Here is a 17,404-nt window from a genome sequence, read left to right on the forward strand (position 1 = left end):
TTATCCAACAAAACCCGACAAAGTGTCTGTTGCCGTCTATCGGTGCGGTGTGAACTGGCCTATAGACGTTCCATGCTTAATCCTCTCAGTCTGTGCCTTAGAAACACCTCTTGGCGACAGGTATCCCTGACAACAACACGCGAACAGCAATCCATCCAGCCACACAGAGGAATCGCAGACGGACAAAACCTCTCTTTCTGTGTGAAATTCACATAAAAATGAACATTCTGTCATTTATACACCCAAACCTGTTCGACTTTCTTCCTTGTTGTATGGACTACATTTCTATTGTTTTTTAGTGCCATTTTGTCTTTTTTAAAGCCTGGCAACAACAAAAAAAATTTACAAAAACAAAAGCTTCAAAACAACAGCTTAAACATTTTTCCCCTGCAACAAAAGAAAGTAAGTCGTGCACGACATGAGGGTGAGAAAATGACAATTTGCATTTTTAGGTGATCTATTCTTGTCTGTAAAACATCTTATCTTGCAGTCATGTCGTTGCCAATTAAAAGATTCACTATTTTCATTTTGGAGACATTAATTTGCCCCATGAAGTGAATTAGAACGACTGCAGCGGGCTGGTTAACTCTGAGCTTACAGTCATAGTTAATAGTCTGTAGATTAACCCTGCAGGAGTGAGAGAGATGACTGAAGACGGAGGACAGAAATGAAACCTTGCCGTCTTATCTACTCTTTTTCTCCGTCTTTCCATTTAATTTTTCTTCTTTCCCTCAGGGTTTGCATCATTGCATGCAATCTCTCTCTCCTCTCGTTCTTTCGGGATGGATTTTGGGGAACGCTGACTGTGCGAGTTGCCCTGATAGATAGAAACTGCAAGACTACAGGAACACTGCAGTGGTAACGTTTCCTCTTCACTTTCATATATATAATTTGATCAGACTTTCGTATTATACTAAAAGCCATTTTGTTTTGAATAAGCAAAAATTTAAAAAAGGATCAATGGAGTTCTATTTAGAATCCTAGGGTTCTTGACTTAAATTTATAGAACCCTTTATCTCATAAATAAGGTATGGAACCTTGTTTCCATGAAATAAAAAATTAAAAAGATAATTGCAACCTTTTATCTCACAATTCTGACTTTTTTTTGACTCACAATTGCAAGATATAAAGTCAAAACTGCAAGTTATAAGTCAGAATTGTGTGATATAAAGTCAGAATTGTGTGATATAAAGTCAGAATTGCCAGTTATAAAGTCAGAATTGTGAAATATAAACTCGCAATTGCGTGTTATAATGTCCAATTGTGAGGGAAAAAAGACTGACGTTTTTTCTCAGAATTTTGAGTTTATATCTCACAATTCTGACTTTATATCTTGCAGTTGCATGTTATAGTGTCAGAAGTGCGAGATATAAACTCGCAAATCTGAGAAAAAAGTCAGAATTGCGAGTTATAAAGTCAGAATTGCGTGATAAAAACTTGTGCAATTGCCTTTATTTTTTTATTTAGTGGCAGAAACAAGCTTCCAAAATAAGGAGAAATGTCTTGAATGCATTAACGAAATATTTCATTTTTTTCTAGTGACAAAGTATGTTTAGGTTTCAATGTAGTAGAAAAAATTAAATCAAAATGAAGTAAACCTAAATGCATAAAATGATTCAATGATGGGAACCCCTAAAAGGTTCTTTATATGAAGCACATGTCCTGACAGAACACTTTAAAGGGATAGTTCACCCTAAAATGAAAATGAAGTCATCATTTATTCACCCTGCTGTTGTTCTAATGTAGTCAGCCCTTTTTTCTTTTATGGTCCACAAATGGAGAATAAAAAAAAATTTGGCCCGCTTGTGCTTGTTTATATAATGGCAGTGAATAGCAACCAGCATCAAGCTTTTAAAGAAGACACGAAAGTATCACAGAATGCGACACGTTCCATATTCCGTGTGTTCTGGGGGTATTTGATAGGGTTTAGTGAAAAACAAACCAAAATTTAATATAGGCCTATTATTTAACCAAATTCTTGACCTTGGCAGTTGGGCTTCTCTGTACAATGTACGAGTTTGTTTGTTTTTTAAAGATTCATTTTTGCCTTTATTATGACAGAACAGTAAGTTGACAGTAAGCGAAGTTGGAGAGGAACGGGATCGGGAAACATCCACGAGCCGGGACTCGAACTCGGGACGCCCGGAGTGCAACTGTGCTATATGTTGGCGCTCTGCCCACAAGGCTATTGACACAGATGACGAGCGCGTTTGTGAGACTCTGTTAGCGTCGCAGTTCACCCTGTCTCTCACAGAAAAGAACACAAGATGTGAGAAATCTAGATTAGCAAAAAGGCAACATGAAATACAACACATGTACCTTCATCTCTGAGGTGAATATATCTGTTGTGTTCATTCTCGCGTTCACATCTGTCAACTGTCATTTTGATAGAGTTCCGGTCCATATTTTGTATTTTCCGGTGATGTTTGACTCAGTGAAGAAAGTACACAGATACTTTTTTGGTTGTATGTCATGTCTTGTTTTTGTTTCTCTTTATTTCTCACAAGTTGTGTGCTTTTTCTGGGCCAGACGAAATGAAATGTGTCGCTAAAAGAGTTTCATGAACGTCAAGAGTTTTGTTAAATAATACATTAAATTTCATGTTTGTTTTTTCATCAAACCCTATTGTATACCCCACAGAACACTTGGTATATATGTAATGGGATCAGCTTGATGCTGGTCGCTTTTTACAACCCTATGGACGTGCATAAGCGGGACATTCTTTAAAAATTCTCTTTTTGTACACCATAAAAGGAAGGAAGGGCATACTGCATTAGAACAACAGCAGGGTGAGTAAATGACGACTATCCCTTTAAGGTTCTATATAAGCGTATAGAATTTATTTTCTTTCCTAATATGCGTTCCTGGTATTTTTGTACATTACTTAGTGTGCATTATTTTAAAAAAATCCCCTATTCATGAATAGAATGCCCGTTTTTACAATCAAATCAATTCCTGATGAATCAAATCTCAACCAAATATTTTTTTCCCTCACCAAACTGACAAAATATGTCGGATTGAGACATTGCAAAAGCAGTTTTATGTTCACTTTAACAAATTAAATCCCTTTTTTCCATGATGGTAGCTAGCCCAAAACGATCATGATCAAAGCACACCTCTCATCTCCAATTCCTTCTCTTTTCTGACCAATCTTTCAAAAGCTTTGACACATTAAAGCATCACAGTGACAATGTCAGAAAGTATCTGGGTCACGTATACCATATCACCTTGACCTGTCCTGTCATAAGTACAGGGAAGGAACAGCACAAAAGGTTCTTTCAACTGGGACCTGACAGCTTGAGTACTCATCAAAATAGTGCTTCAGACCAGTATAGTTACTTAAAGGACTATAGACAAAGAGTGAAAGAGATCGAAAGAAAAATTGAAAGATGGCACAAGGACAGGGACTTCAATTTGCCCGATTAGCTGGCATCATTACGACGTCATTGGCATGTTGAACTGAGATGCCAACCAAACATTTAAGGACATTAAGGCCTGAAAAATATTCTACGCAAGTGCACTACAGTTTAAAAGTTTGGGGTCAGTAAGATTTCTTTAAAAAATTCATCATTTTATTTAGCAGGGATGCATTAAATCCTTGAACTTTCAAAGAATCCTGAAACAACTGTTTTCAACATTGATAATAATAAGAACTGTTTCTTGAGCAGAAAATCAGCATATTAGAATGATTTCTGAAGGATCATGTGACACTGAAGCCTGGAGAAATGATGCTGAAAATTCAGCTTTGATCACAGGAGTAAATTACTTTTTAAAATAGCCTATATTCAAGCAGAATATTGTAATAATATTTCACAATATTACTATTTTTACTGCATTTTTAATCAAATAAATGCAGCCTTGGTGAGCAGAAGAGACCTCTTCAAAAACAGCTTACCGACCCCATAATTTTTAAACGATAATGTTGATTTCACGCCTGAATTTTAACGGCATGCTTTTGCATCTGTGTACTTGCGTAGCATATATTTCTTGCATAAGTTTAAACTTTTTCTCCTGGAGTACAAACAAGTCACAAACAGAGAGAGAAAGTTTAACGACTATCTTTTGCCGTCGTTCCCTGGCGTTGTGATACACTATATTGTGCTGTTTTGTTTTTTCTGGAAGGACAGTTCATGTAGCGTGGAAGAAAAAAATACGTAATCTGTGAGCGTAGGGGGAAATCAGAGGACTTGTGCATACTGAACCCCATTGCACAGTGGAAAACCATAACATCTGTGCAGCCACTGGAGATGTAGCAGCTTATCTGGAAGTAAGTGCTTAGCTGCAAGCGTTACAGTCATTGGAGTTGACGGATCAGTTTGCACTTAACGACAGTTCTGACTCGTGCCTTTTAGCGTAGATCAGAGGTAAAGTCAGCGAGAGCGTCAGTCAGGCGGCTTACTGCGCGAAAGCAGGGTGCAGCTATTGTTAGAAGTGGAATACCTGCTGCTGACCCTGCTGTAGCTTTGGGAATTCCTCCTGCTGCTTCCTGTTCCGGCGCTCCAGGCTGCTCTGCTGTAGGTGCCGCAGACGAGACGCGGCAGATGGCTGCACCAGTTTCGCGGAGCCCGGAGGAGTGCCTACAGGCTGAGAACCAGAGAGAACAAACATGAATAAACAACAGCAGGTTGGGCTGGGTTGGAAAATGACCGTGTTTGTTTAGCCATGGGACTGAGTTTGAATAATTCACGTTTGTTGGAAGAAGAGTGTCACGACGAAAGCTCTGCTCCAAAACCCAGTGCGCTGCCCTCCAAAGCAACATCTCTGCTCCTGATGTGAAGGCTGTTCCATACAATTTTACCAAGAATATGTGAGAGCTGCATTATGATTTTGATTGGTAAGCTATTAGTGGAATGGAAGCCCATCTATGCCTTAGTGTGAAAATGAAACTAATTGTGAAAAAGTTTATAATAAGAAATAGTATTAATAATGATATTTCCACTATCTTAAAGGTGCCCTAGAATTAAAAATAGAATTTATCTTGGCATAGTCAAATAACAAGAGTTCAGTACATGGAAATGACATACAGTGAGTCTCAAGCTCCACTGTTTCCTCCTCCTTATATAAATCTCATTTGTTTAAAAGACCTCCGAAGAACAGGCAAATCTCAACATAACACCGACTGTTACGTAACAGTCAGGATCATTAATATGTACGCACCCAATATTTGCATATGCCAGCTCATGTTCAAGGCATTACACAAGGGCAGCCAGTATTAACGTCTGGATCTGTGCACAGCTGAATCATCAGACTAGGTAAGCAAGCAAGGACAACAGCGAAAAATGGCAGATGGAGCAATAATAACTGACATGATCCATGATAACATGATATTTTTAGTGATATTTGTAAACTGTCTTTCTAAATGTTTCGTTAGCGTGTTGCTAATGTACTGTTAAATGTGGTTAAAGTTACCATCGTTTCTTACTGTATTCATGGAGACAAGAGCCGTCTCTATTTTCATTATTAAACAATTGCAGTCTGTATAATTCATAAACACCACTTCATTCGTTATAAATCTCTCCAACAGTGTAGTATTAGCCGTTAGCCACGGAGCACTATCAAACTCATTCAGAATCAAATGTAAACAATATAACAGTATACAATACTCACATAATCCGACGCATGCATGCAGTATGCATGACGAACACTTTGTAAAGATCCATTTTGAGGGTTATATTAGCTGTGTAAACTTTGTTTATGCACTGTTTAAGGCAAGCGTGAGCTCCGGGGGCGGGGAGCGCGCGATTTAAAGGGACCGCAACCTGAATCAGCGCATTTCTAATTATGAAAATTATAAAAAATTAATTTAGAAAAAATCCATGGGGTATTTTGAGCTGCAACTTCACAGACACATTCAGGGGACACCTTAGACTTATATTACATCTTGTAAAAAAACATTCGATGGCACCTTTAATTATTATTATTAGTAGTAGTATATTAATTATCAATAATAATGGAAATATTATTTTAATTAATAGTAATTATTAATTATTATTATTATTATTATAAAATAAATTGGTTACACTTTATTTTAGGGTGTCCCTGTTACAGTGTAATTATACAATTAAGTATGGAGTAAAATTAATTAACTACATGTACTTGCTATAATTTGACCCTTTGCAAAGACACGTCCCCTTTAGTTACTGTGGCTTTGTCCGACTAGCCATGGCGCTCTCGCTTAGTGTTGCCAAGTCTGCTGTTTTCCCGCGGAACTGGGCTACATTCACACTGTTGCCGCGGGTTGTTTTTCATGTCTGGGTTGTGTCATTTTTTAAGAAATTCAAACAATAAATACCATTGCATTTTGTGGCTCTTTAATGTATCGTGACAGATCGCTGTAGTGTCTCAGTTCAAGCGGTACATGAACCGATCATCTCTTCCAACTAATAATAAACATGAATTAACATTAGAAGGTATATTGTTTCAACATCAGAAATACATCAGTACACCATTTAAGTTCAAGTCCACCGACGTTAAATTATCAACTCTCCTGTCTGGCTTGTTTGTCGGACAAAATGGTGGATGCAGCTTCATGATTGGTCAGATCACCTGTCAATCAAACTCCCGGGCAGTGTTGCCAAGTCCGCGGTTTTCCCATTGTTGCCGCGGGTTGTTTTTCATGTCTGCGGGTTGAATCGACTCAAAATAACATGATATTTAGTCCCTGGAATGCAAATTTTACCAGGGGAGCCCTGCCAAAAAAGCAAATTTTACCCCCTGGAATGTGATTTTTACCATGGGACCCCCCTAAAATGCCATTGGGCTAATTTTGGGCTAGTTTTGAGGAGCAATTGGGTGGGTTTTGTTGTGAAAACCTGGCAACCCTGCTCCCGGGGAAGGGTAACTATCCATAATTAACTGTTACATTACTATGGTAACTACATGTGGTAACAGGGACATTATAAAATAAAGTGTTAACAATAAATTATTATATAATATTTAATTGCTTAATAATTAATACTATGTTACATTATGCTAGGGTGTTGTGGGTGGTCAAAAGGGCCCAGTTATTTACAATATTCCCTAAATATGGCTTGGGTCTCCTCTATGGGATATTATCGCTTGTTTTATTGTCTCCTAGGTGGGAAAAAAATGGTGTAGGATTTACAAGTTTCACTCAGAAAATGCTTATAAATTTCACAAATATTTACAAAGATACAGCAAGTAACACATTGAATTAAACATGACATTTAGAAAGATAAAAATAATACTTTAATAATCTTTGTTTTATTTACAACTTTTTTTTTACGGTGTATATCCATCTAATTGAAAATATACAATTTCACTCAATATTTGTGCTCAGCAGAACCAAGCCGTTAGCTTATCATCATTCGAACGGCAACAAACTGAGCATTAGTCGAGACTCTTCTGCATTTCACGCGAGGAGCACTAATTGTGTGAACGCTAACCGTGAAGAGCATTTAAAATCAGTCACTGATCCAATAGCGACCGGTTCGGTTGCTGCATATGTGGACGCAGTTCGCTAGGTTTTGGAACGGAGCCAAAGAAATAGAAATAGAAACACTAATTGAATGAAAGAAAGAGGCACAGGGAATCTCTATAGACCAGCATGCAGCAGTAGTGTTGACTGACACCCTGCATGTGTGCAAGGAAGCTGATATTAGCACTGTTTCACACTTCTACACTCATTCTTTCATTGCGAGAGATTAGTAGCACTCATCACAATGCAACAAGATACACACATACAGTAAATACACAGACACAGGCTGTCCAGATATCTCAGGGGACACTGACACTGTCTAATAGACCTGTGACGTTTTCTTCAGAGGTTCTGAATTTATTGGTCACTACTGCTATAGTTTCCTGTAACAAATGGCTTGTCGATACAGTAAACGGAATGAGTGACTAAAGGTAAGAAAGATATACTGAAAAGCTGTGTAGACACATGAGCAGGCACAGTCAGGAGTTCATTCAGACTGCAGTAACTGACATGTTTTTGTGTGTTGCCTGTTTGTTCTTGACTATTGAAAGTTTTGTTTAAAGACTTTAAGCTTGTTAAAATTGATTTGCTACCACAGTGTCACAACATTACTGTCATACTGTGCAGAAGAGGCACAGTTTGACATAACAAAAGATAGAGAGAGTGAGAGGAAAAGAGATGACCTTGACTGATGTCAAGCTGTTTATCCCAACAGCTTAGCTTAAAAAGATAAACAGTGGACTGTCTGTTATGTCAGAATGTTATTTCTGCAATATTTATTTGCATGTATCTTTGGCAGTATTTTTCAAACATAAATATTTTTGACAACATGTTAATATGCGATTTTGCATTCAGCATCATGAGATATCTTAAACCCCCAGTGTCTTGACCCAACTGGAAAGCTATTAGTGGAAGTCCATTTCTACCTTAGAGCATAAATAAAACTAGTTGTGAGAGAGTTTAAAATAAGAAATAGACACATTGTGAAATATGCAGTCACAAGGTAAGAAATAAAGATATTAAGAGAATTAATAATAATAATGATGATACAAAAATATGAATTATATAAATAAATTATTGAAAGATTAAAAAATACTGAATTGCTTTATTTAATTTTATATATATATATATATATATATATATATATATATATATATATATATATATATATATATATATATACACAGTACAGTCCAAAAGTTTGGAACCACTAAGATTTTTAATGTTTTTAAAAGAAGTTTCGTCTGCTCACCAAGGCTACATTTATTTAATTAAAAATACAGTAAAAACAGTAATATTGTGAAATATTATTACAATTTAAAATAACTGTTTTCTATTTGAATATATTTCACAAAGTAATTTATTCCTGTGATGCAAAGCTGAATTTTCAGCATCATTACTCCAGTCTTCAGTGTCACATGATCCTTCAGAAATCATTCTAATATGCTGATCTGCTGGTCAAGAAACATTTAATGTGTACAATTGTACAAAATATTTGTGTACAATATTTTTTTTCAGGATTATTTGATGAATAGAAAGTTCAAAAGAACAGTGTTTATCTGAAATCTAATCTTTTGTAACATTATAAATGTCTTTACTGTCCACTTTTGATTGATTTAATGCATCCTTGCTGAATAAAAGTATTCATTTCTTTAATTTCTTTTCAAAAATTTAAAATAAAAATTCTTACTGACCCCAAACTTTTGAACGGTAGTGTATAATGCTACAGAAGCTTTGTATTTCAGATAAATGCTGTTCTTTTGAACTTTCTATTCATCAAGGAATCCTGAAAAAAAAGTACACAACTGTTTTCAACATTGAAAATAATCATAAATGTTTCTTGAGCAGCAGATCAGCATATTAGAATGATTTCTGAAGGATCATGTGACACTGAAGACTGGAGTAATGATGCTGAAAATTCAGCTTTCCATCACAGGAATAAATTACTTTGTCAAATATATTCAAATAGAAAACAGTTATTTTAAATTGTAATAATATTTCACAATATTACTGTTTTTTTACTGTATTTTTAATTAAATAAATGTAGCCTTGGTGAGCAGACGAAACTTCTTAGTGGTTCCAAACTTTTGGACTGTACTGTATATATATATATATATATATATATATATATATATATATATATATATATATATATACTGTATATAAAATTATATATTATTATTATAGCCATTAAGAGAAACATTTGCAATTTTGAGAAAATAATTAATCATAATCATCATCATCATCATCATTATTATTTTTATATTGCTATTAAATAAAATATTATTATATAATATTTAATTGCTTAATACTTTTTTGTTTTATTTAATAATATCATAAATTATTATTATTATTATTATTATTATTATTATTAAATAAAGCAGTTATGTGCAATTTTAAGAAATTATATTTTATTTAATATTATTATTATTATTATTATTATTATTATTAAGTAAAATGATATTATAATTGTATAATATGTGACCCTGGACCCTTTTGAGATTTATACATCATTTGAAAGCTGAATAAATAAGTTTCCATTGATGTATGGTTTGTTATGATAGGACAATATTTGGTCGAGATCCTATGGTCGAGATACAACTATTTGAAAATCTGGAATCTGAGGGTGCAAAAAAATCTAAATATTGAGAAAATCGCCTTTAAAGTAGTCCAAATGAAGTCCTTAGCAACACAATATCCACTCACAAAAATACATTTTTGATATATTTACGGTAGGAAATTTATAAAATATCTTCATGGAACATGATCTTTACTTAATATCCTAAAGATTTTTGGCATAAAAGAAAAATCGATTATTTTGACCCATACAATGTAGTGTTGGCTATTGCTACAAATATACCCGTGTGACTTATGTCTAGTTTTGTGGTCCAGGGTCACATATTTAATATTCTACTATAATAAAGCAATTAAGAGAAAGAAGCCTCTGAGGTGGAAACAGACTTCCCATATTAGATATAATGAATCAAGAAACAGCTAAAAAGGTTAAAAACACACACTTAGTTTCGAGTTTGTTTTTATCACTGAGTTTCAATACTAAACTTCATTCAAGCTGTCTAATAACATGCAGTAGCACAGCTGATTAAAGACTTGAAGAGATGACAGATTAATAGGTTTTGTGTCAGAGTGCATTAGTAAGCTTCAGGAAAACCCTCAAAACCTCACGTTATAGGAAGGCCTGAGAGGGAGGATTGGCAGTTAACACATTACCTCTCTCCACAGAGAGTTGCTGATCCACTGGCCTGCCCTGTCAACACTGTTAGGAGTGACCTCGGCAGGGTTTTTGGCCTGAGCAGTGACCCTCAGTCTCACTGGGGCTCTCTGAAACGCCTGCCGTGTTGGTGTGTGTGGATTAGTGCATTGATGTATTTGAGTTTGGAGAAGAATGAAAAAAAAAACATTATTCCTAAATATCTGGTATTAAAGTTTTGACAAAACAATCAAAATTAGTACTTATGTATTTACTGAATAACCGACCAATCAGGAGTGAGTTTCTGTACCTCAATGTCATCTCTCTAATTAGCTTCTATTTGTAGATACACGCACTAAATGGTGACAGGAACACTATTTCATCTTTTCGACAGCCGTATATAAGCTTTTTTACCTCCAGCTCTGCCATTATCTTCTCATCTTCATCCTCATCGTCCTTCTTCCCAGAAGCGGCGATAACCGGAGGTGTGGATGAAGGTCGGGGCCCGTCGGAGGTTGAGGGGCGTCTCAGTTTGATGGGTGGCGTCTGGGATTGGGTCGGTACTTCAGCCTCCTCTCTGTTCTCAATCTTCTCCAACTTCTATAAAAACAAGAGGTGCATGAATAGAGCAATCAAATAAACATGCAGGAAATGCAAGATATCAAGAACAAGGAATATTGCAGAAGCAGCAAAGAAAAAAAATCTGTAAAATTAAAGGGATATTTCATCCAAAAATGAAAATTTTGCCCTTATGTTGTTCGAAACCTGTGTGAGTTTCTTCTGTTGAATGGTTGACGGTAGCCATTGACTTCTATAGTATGGAAGTCAATTGCTACCATCACCTGTTTGATTACCAACATTCTTTCAAATATATTCTTTTGTGTTCAACAGAAAAAAGAAACAAATACAGGTTTGGAACAACTTGATGAGGGTGAATAAGTGATGAGAAAATGTTCATTTTTGGGTGAACTATCCTGTAACAGCTGATCGAATACAAAGCCAAACTGCATATTAATTATTTTGCTGCTTGTAACAAAAGCATTTGAATTTGTTATATTGCTACTCCTCCTTCAAATTTTGTTCAATTCTTACCGAAAATTGGCTCAGATGATCATTGGACTGAGCTGCATAGAAATGACTGAACAGAAATTTGATATTCCTTTTTTGTTCAAATTATGATCATAATTTTGACCTAAAATTAGATTAGATGCTATATCTTGGCAAAACTTTAATCTATCAAAACAAAACTTGGTACACTTCATCAGCTCCATGATCTTAAGGTACATGCCAAATTTGGGAGCAGCGCCACCTACAGGTCATGAGAATCTGAAAAATGTTCATAACTCAGAAAATCATGATCTACAGATTCCTTGGGTCATGCCGAATCTGTCGATGTTGATTTTGAAATTTTGTTGTAAATTGCGATGTTTTTTAAATGCTTTGATGAATTGGCACAAAATTTGGTATATGTAATCAAAGGCATGCTCTTAAAGTGCCTAAAAAATCTTTGAAGAAGATATAAGGCTTTTGACAAAAATGCTTATAACCTTCACACTCTTGTTTATGGTGATCACTTCTCCGCTGCTGTTGGTAGTTAGCCCGAGGCCTGATGGGAAACTTCGCCGTGGAGGAGGAGGGGGTGGAGACTTGGACGGCTTCTCTGTACGATACCGTGGCACGGTCAGCTCCCCTGATCAAATCAATCAATAACCCGTATCATCTGTCTATTGATCAGTCAAATCATAAAGCACTATTGTCAAAATGATAAGGCAGTTTCTGTCTTTTATAGAGCAATCAAGAGATATATTTGCAATTGTGAGAATCTATACAATTCTGAGAATCTATGAGTCAAGAAACACTTAAAAGCTTAAAAACTAAATGAAATAATTAGGCTGTAATTTAAAATCATAAGGCAATTGTTGTAGGTTCATGGTGCAGTTAATAATGTAATCTCACCCGATCCCCTCCTTGGGATGCCGTCTTTGCTGGGTGGTTTTGGCGGGGTTTTGCTGGGCTGATGTTCAGGTGTTAAACTGGGGGTGGAGGATGCTGAACCGGGCGCTGGGAGGGAGGATAGTTGGGGTTTTGGCGGAACGGCTGGTTTGGTGATCTGCTTGGCAGCGAAGTCCAGATCTGGAATGGCCTTCATCAGTTCAGCTTGAGTTTCCTCCAGTAGACGGTTGATGTCCTGAGCACTGAACTGAGTTAAACTGGCTCTTTTCTCCTCCCAGTCTCGCTCCGCAGCCTAAAAACACACACAAGCATGTGTTACAAAGACTGAACAGATCTTCACAAACTATTATTAAATGTTATTAAAAATAACAAATTAAAGAAGAACATTAAAATATCAAGTATAAATATAATAACATAACAATCTTTAGTAAACCCTCAGAAACAGCTTTCTGTAAATATTCATATCCTTTCCAACATCCATGCAAGCACAAATGTAAAATCTAAGAGTGTTCATTACCAGTCGGACCTCCACGGACACTCCTTTATCAGATTCTCTGCGTATGGGCAGATCTTCCAGGCCGCTGGTCTTTATTGCACCTGCGGAAGTGCCGTCCAGTTCAGGCATGATGGAATCTGCTGCCCCGGCCGCTGCCAGCCAGTTACCCAACGTTGTGCTGCCAGGAATACCACTACTGCCCATACTGGCACCAACGGCAGAGCCGAGCACATTAGATAGGTTTGTGGTACCTCCTAAAATCAGTCAATCAATCAATCAATCAATCAGTCTATCATCTAACTAAATAACAAATGATCCTGCATCCATCATCCAATAAATGCTCCATCTTCTCTAAATATATCAGTTAATTAAATTAATCAAAAGTGCTGGGTAGATTTGACCAACTAATGTGTGGTTATCACATTAATTTGAATAGTATAATCTTGAACAATACTGATAAAAATACTAATATTTAGTAGTATTAATATTACCATTAACAACATGAGAACTGCATTAAACATTACATTACGTCAGGGTTTCCCAAACTAGGGTTTGGGAAGGAACAGCAGGGGTGAAAATGTAAAACTAATTAAAGCTGCAAGCAGCGATGAAAGGGCCCTCGCACCCGTGCTACCGCCACCCGGTGGCTTTAGGAAAACAGCGCCGTGGTCAATATGCATTAAAGTATATAAATATAGGAGGACTACATTAGTCATTTGTATGTGCCACACTTCCTGCAACCAGCTGGTGGCGCTATGACTTATGTAGATGTCTTCAGGTCAGGGCACTTATCAAACATGAAGTCTGAGGCAGATTGGACATTGTATGCTCGAGTTACAACAACTTCCTGTTTTGTGGCGTTAATCGCATACTTCAGCAAGTGTTGCATGATTTAACGAGTTTCTAGCATGTTTGGTACTTCGTGGCATATTGAAATGTGTTTCAGGGAGTGAATTACAGTGTAAAGCATGCCATTTCCTGTTGCCAGCAGGTGGCGCTATGACTGTAACTGAATATTGGGATGTAGATGTCTTCAGGCCAGGACTCTAATAAAACATGTGAAGTTTGGGGCGGATCCGACATTGTATGCCTGAGTTACAACAACTTCCTGTTTCATGGCGAAACATTTTGTCAGGCCACCACAGACACGCCCTTCAAGGAAAACTCAAGATCTTTGCAATTTAATGTCGCAAAGGCCTTTAGATTAGTCTGACCAAATAATGTTTATCTGATAAAATCTCTAGGAGGAGTTTCGTTAAAATACAATGTCTGGAAATGGCAAAAATTTTGCAGAGAAAATTAAATATCTCACTTCCTGTTGGGTTTTCAGATTTTGCTCTGTTTTGTAGTATTGGGCTGTTACATGTGTCTACCGAATTTCATACTTGTACGTGAAACGTAGTGCGAAGGGCGCTTAATTTAAATTTTATAGGTGGCGCTATCGAGCCATTTTGTCACACCCAATTCTGATATCAGATGTACATTTTCACCACTTCTGACGTGTGTGCAAAGTTTCACGAGTTTTCGAGCATGTTTAGGCTCTCAAAAATGCGATTCATTTCAGAGAAGAAGAACGTCAGTGCTTCCCACACATAGACTTTACTTGGGCGGGCCGCCCAGGATTAATAACGGCCGCCCAAGTATATTGGCGACACATTTTTGCATTTATTATATTTATCCTCTTATACTTTTATATCCGCCCAAGATAATGAAACCATCCGCGATCGATTAACTAGTCGTTTTGGAACTTCTCGTTATGTGTGCGTCAGAAATGTATACTCCCGCTGACATTCCCACGGGCGCTGCATTTTGCAAAGTCACAAGGGGGCGCTGTTGCGTGTTCTATGCAGATTACATGTAATCAGTTCCTACCCCCCGCTGTGAATCAGTACATCAAAGAGAATGTAAAACTTATGTTGTTTACCTATACTAGATGCACTCGTTAGACCAGGATTTGTGGTATTAGTGCCCAGGGAGGAAGAAAGAGTGGAAGTGCCCGATAAGGTGCCCCCCAGGTCGGGCAGATTTAGAGAGGGGCTGGTGAGAATATCTAGATCAGAGCTCCTGCTGAAATCAGCGTCGCTCGCGCTGGAAACTGAACTACTGAAGTCATCGGGTGTCCTCCACACACCTTCTGATACCTGCCTGTACACAAACACACACTGAGGAATACTTTAGGCATGGAACTAGAGAACGTATCTGAACAGGAGTGAATGTTTATGTGTGTGTGTTTTACCTTCGTAGAAGGGTGAGGGTATTGGTGATGTTTCTGCAGCGTTTCAACAAGGCCTCCAGTCTGAGCGGTTCCTCTTTCAGAAACTTGACGGCTTCCACCTCCACCCTCAACACCACACGCATCTTACTTTGTAAAGTGGGGAACTGATCTAAACACAGAAATTGTAGAACATGATAGATAGATAGATAGATAGATAGATAGATAGATAGATAGATAGATAGATAGATAGATAGATAGATAGATAGATAGATAGATAGATAGATAGATAGATAGATAGATAGAACTGTAGTTTTATTAGAGAACAAATTACTATTTTAGTGAACAAAATTTTATGCCGCAACCAAAGTAATCCGATTCCGATATGAATTGAGTCAGTTCTTTTTGGTGAATCAAAAACTCTGATTTCTGAAAGATTCTTTCTGAAGATCCAGAACTTTTTAGTAAATCAAATACATTGAGCTCAACCAGTGTAGTCAGATTCCCAAACAAATGATTCTTATGAGACAGTTCTGTTTAGTGAATCAAAAACATATTGCGCAACTAGTGTTGTCCGACTCCTTAAAGAAAAAATGACTCTTATGAGTGAACCACAACATTCACCACAACCAGTTTATTCTGATTCCTGAAGGAATTACTTTTAAGAGCCATTTTTAGTGAATCAAACACATGCAGCGCAACCAGCGTACTCTGATTCCTGGACAAATGACTCTTTTGAGTCAATTCTTTTCAGTCAGTCAAAAACATACAACACAACCAGAGTAATCCAATTCATGATCGGATGACTGTTATAAACAGTTCCTTTTTTTTAGTGAATCGAAAACATACAGCATGACCAGTTTAGTCTGTCACCTGAACAAATGATTCTTATGAGTCAGCTGTTTTTAGTGAATCAAAAACATACAGTGCAACCAGTGGTTGACTCTTATGAATCATTTTTAGTCAATCAAAAATGTGCAGCACAACCATTGTAGTCTGACTCCTGAATGAATGAGCCTTTTGAATCTCTGATCATCATGACACAATATAAATGTGTGGTTCTGTACGCTTATAATTTAGTTCACTGTGTGCAGATTCCTGCTCTTCATCGCTCACTCACTCTTGAGGTCAGTGACGGTCTCTCCCAGTCTCCTGAGCTCCAGACTCTTCTGTTCTATTTCCTGTTCTGTCACCAGATGATGGTTAAGCCCCGCCCCTGTCCTCATCTCCTCCACAGAGCGCTCCAGATCGCTGGAAACACAAAGGAACACGTTGCATCAAGGGAAATAAATCATATGCAGCATGGTTTTTCAGTATGTGTGCAGCATTTAGAAGTTGCAGGCGCTTCAGCTCACTGTAGCTGTTGTATAATAAGTTCTTCTTCATTAAGATAACGTAGCCTCTCCTCTTCAACAAGAAGACGTTGGCGCTGTAAAGGATCTTCTTGTGTCCGAGACGCCTCGATCAGACACATTCCCAAATCAGACTCCGTCTGCCTCAGTAACGCCTGAACAGAATCCTGATTTTGCAACTGTAAGACACACAAACATACAAGCTTGTATGAATGAATAAAATAATGTTAGGTTTGAATTGAATGATTAAATAGATGCATTAAAATTATGCGTTTTATACAGTATACATTTCTTATGCAATTGGCTGGCAAGCTCGAAAAAAAAAAGTATTGATTTATTCCTTTAAGACATTATTTATAATAATTTTACCACAGTGAAGATGTTGTTATAATAAGTTCAAAGTTTTGCCACTCATCTTGTGACACTTTGGAAAATTAATATACCATTAGTAATATAGTAATATTATTAAAGTAATAAAACATTATTTTACCTTTCAGCTGAAATATAAAATATCCCCAGCTGCCCCCAAAAATAATACACACTGGTGCACAAAAAATATAATACAATTTATTTATTTATTTTATATATATATATATATATATATATATATATATAAAATATCTTTATTGTGGTTATAATAAATAAATCTGACATATATTTATATATCATATACACACAGTACTGGTCAAAAGTCTTCAAAATATAAATCTTTTCTAATAATATAAATCTTTACTATCACTTTTTA

General features: G+C 36.6%; 1 protein-coding gene across 4 annotated transcripts in view; it reads right to left on the reverse strand.

Annotated features, from left to right (window-relative positions):
* Nucleotides 1–17,404, reverse strand: part of zgc:114120 (uncharacterized protein LOC619267 homolog) — a 77,137-nt gene that overhangs the window by 6,420 nt on the left and 53,313 nt on the right. For 2 of the 4 annotated variants that reach the window (XM_048173976.1, XM_048173974.1), the window contains 10 exons: nucleotides 16,663–16,838; nucleotides 16,428–16,558; nucleotides 15,332–15,479; nucleotides 15,020–15,240; nucleotides 13,117–13,349; nucleotides 12,603–12,891; nucleotides 12,194–12,336; nucleotides 11,061–11,246; nucleotides 10,667–10,786; nucleotides 4,452–4,584 (listed from right to left, as the gene is read on the reverse strand). In XM_048173976.1, the coding sequence (XP_048029933.1) occupies nucleotides 4,452–4,584; nucleotides 10,667–10,786; nucleotides 11,061–11,246; nucleotides 12,194–12,336; nucleotides 12,603–12,891; nucleotides 13,117–13,349; nucleotides 15,020–15,240; nucleotides 15,332–15,479; nucleotides 16,428–16,558; nucleotides 16,663–16,838 (1,780 nt within the window). Of the gene's footprint in view, nucleotides 1–4,440; nucleotides 4,585–10,666; nucleotides 10,787–11,060; nucleotides 11,247–12,193; nucleotides 12,337–12,602; nucleotides 12,892–13,116; nucleotides 13,350–15,019; nucleotides 15,241–15,331; nucleotides 15,480–16,427; nucleotides 16,559–16,662; nucleotides 16,839–17,404 lie in introns of all 4 variants that reach the window. The other 2 variants (XM_048173975.1, XM_048173977.1) reach the window with 2 other exon arrangements.

Source organism: Megalobrama amblycephala, linkage group LG22 (assembly GCF_018812025.1).
Source record: "Megalobrama amblycephala isolate DHTTF-2021 linkage group LG22, ASM1881202v1, whole genome shotgun sequence".
In the NCBI taxonomy this organism is placed as follows: domain Eukaryota; kingdom Metazoa; phylum Chordata; class Actinopteri; order Cypriniformes; family Xenocyprididae; genus Megalobrama; species Megalobrama amblycephala.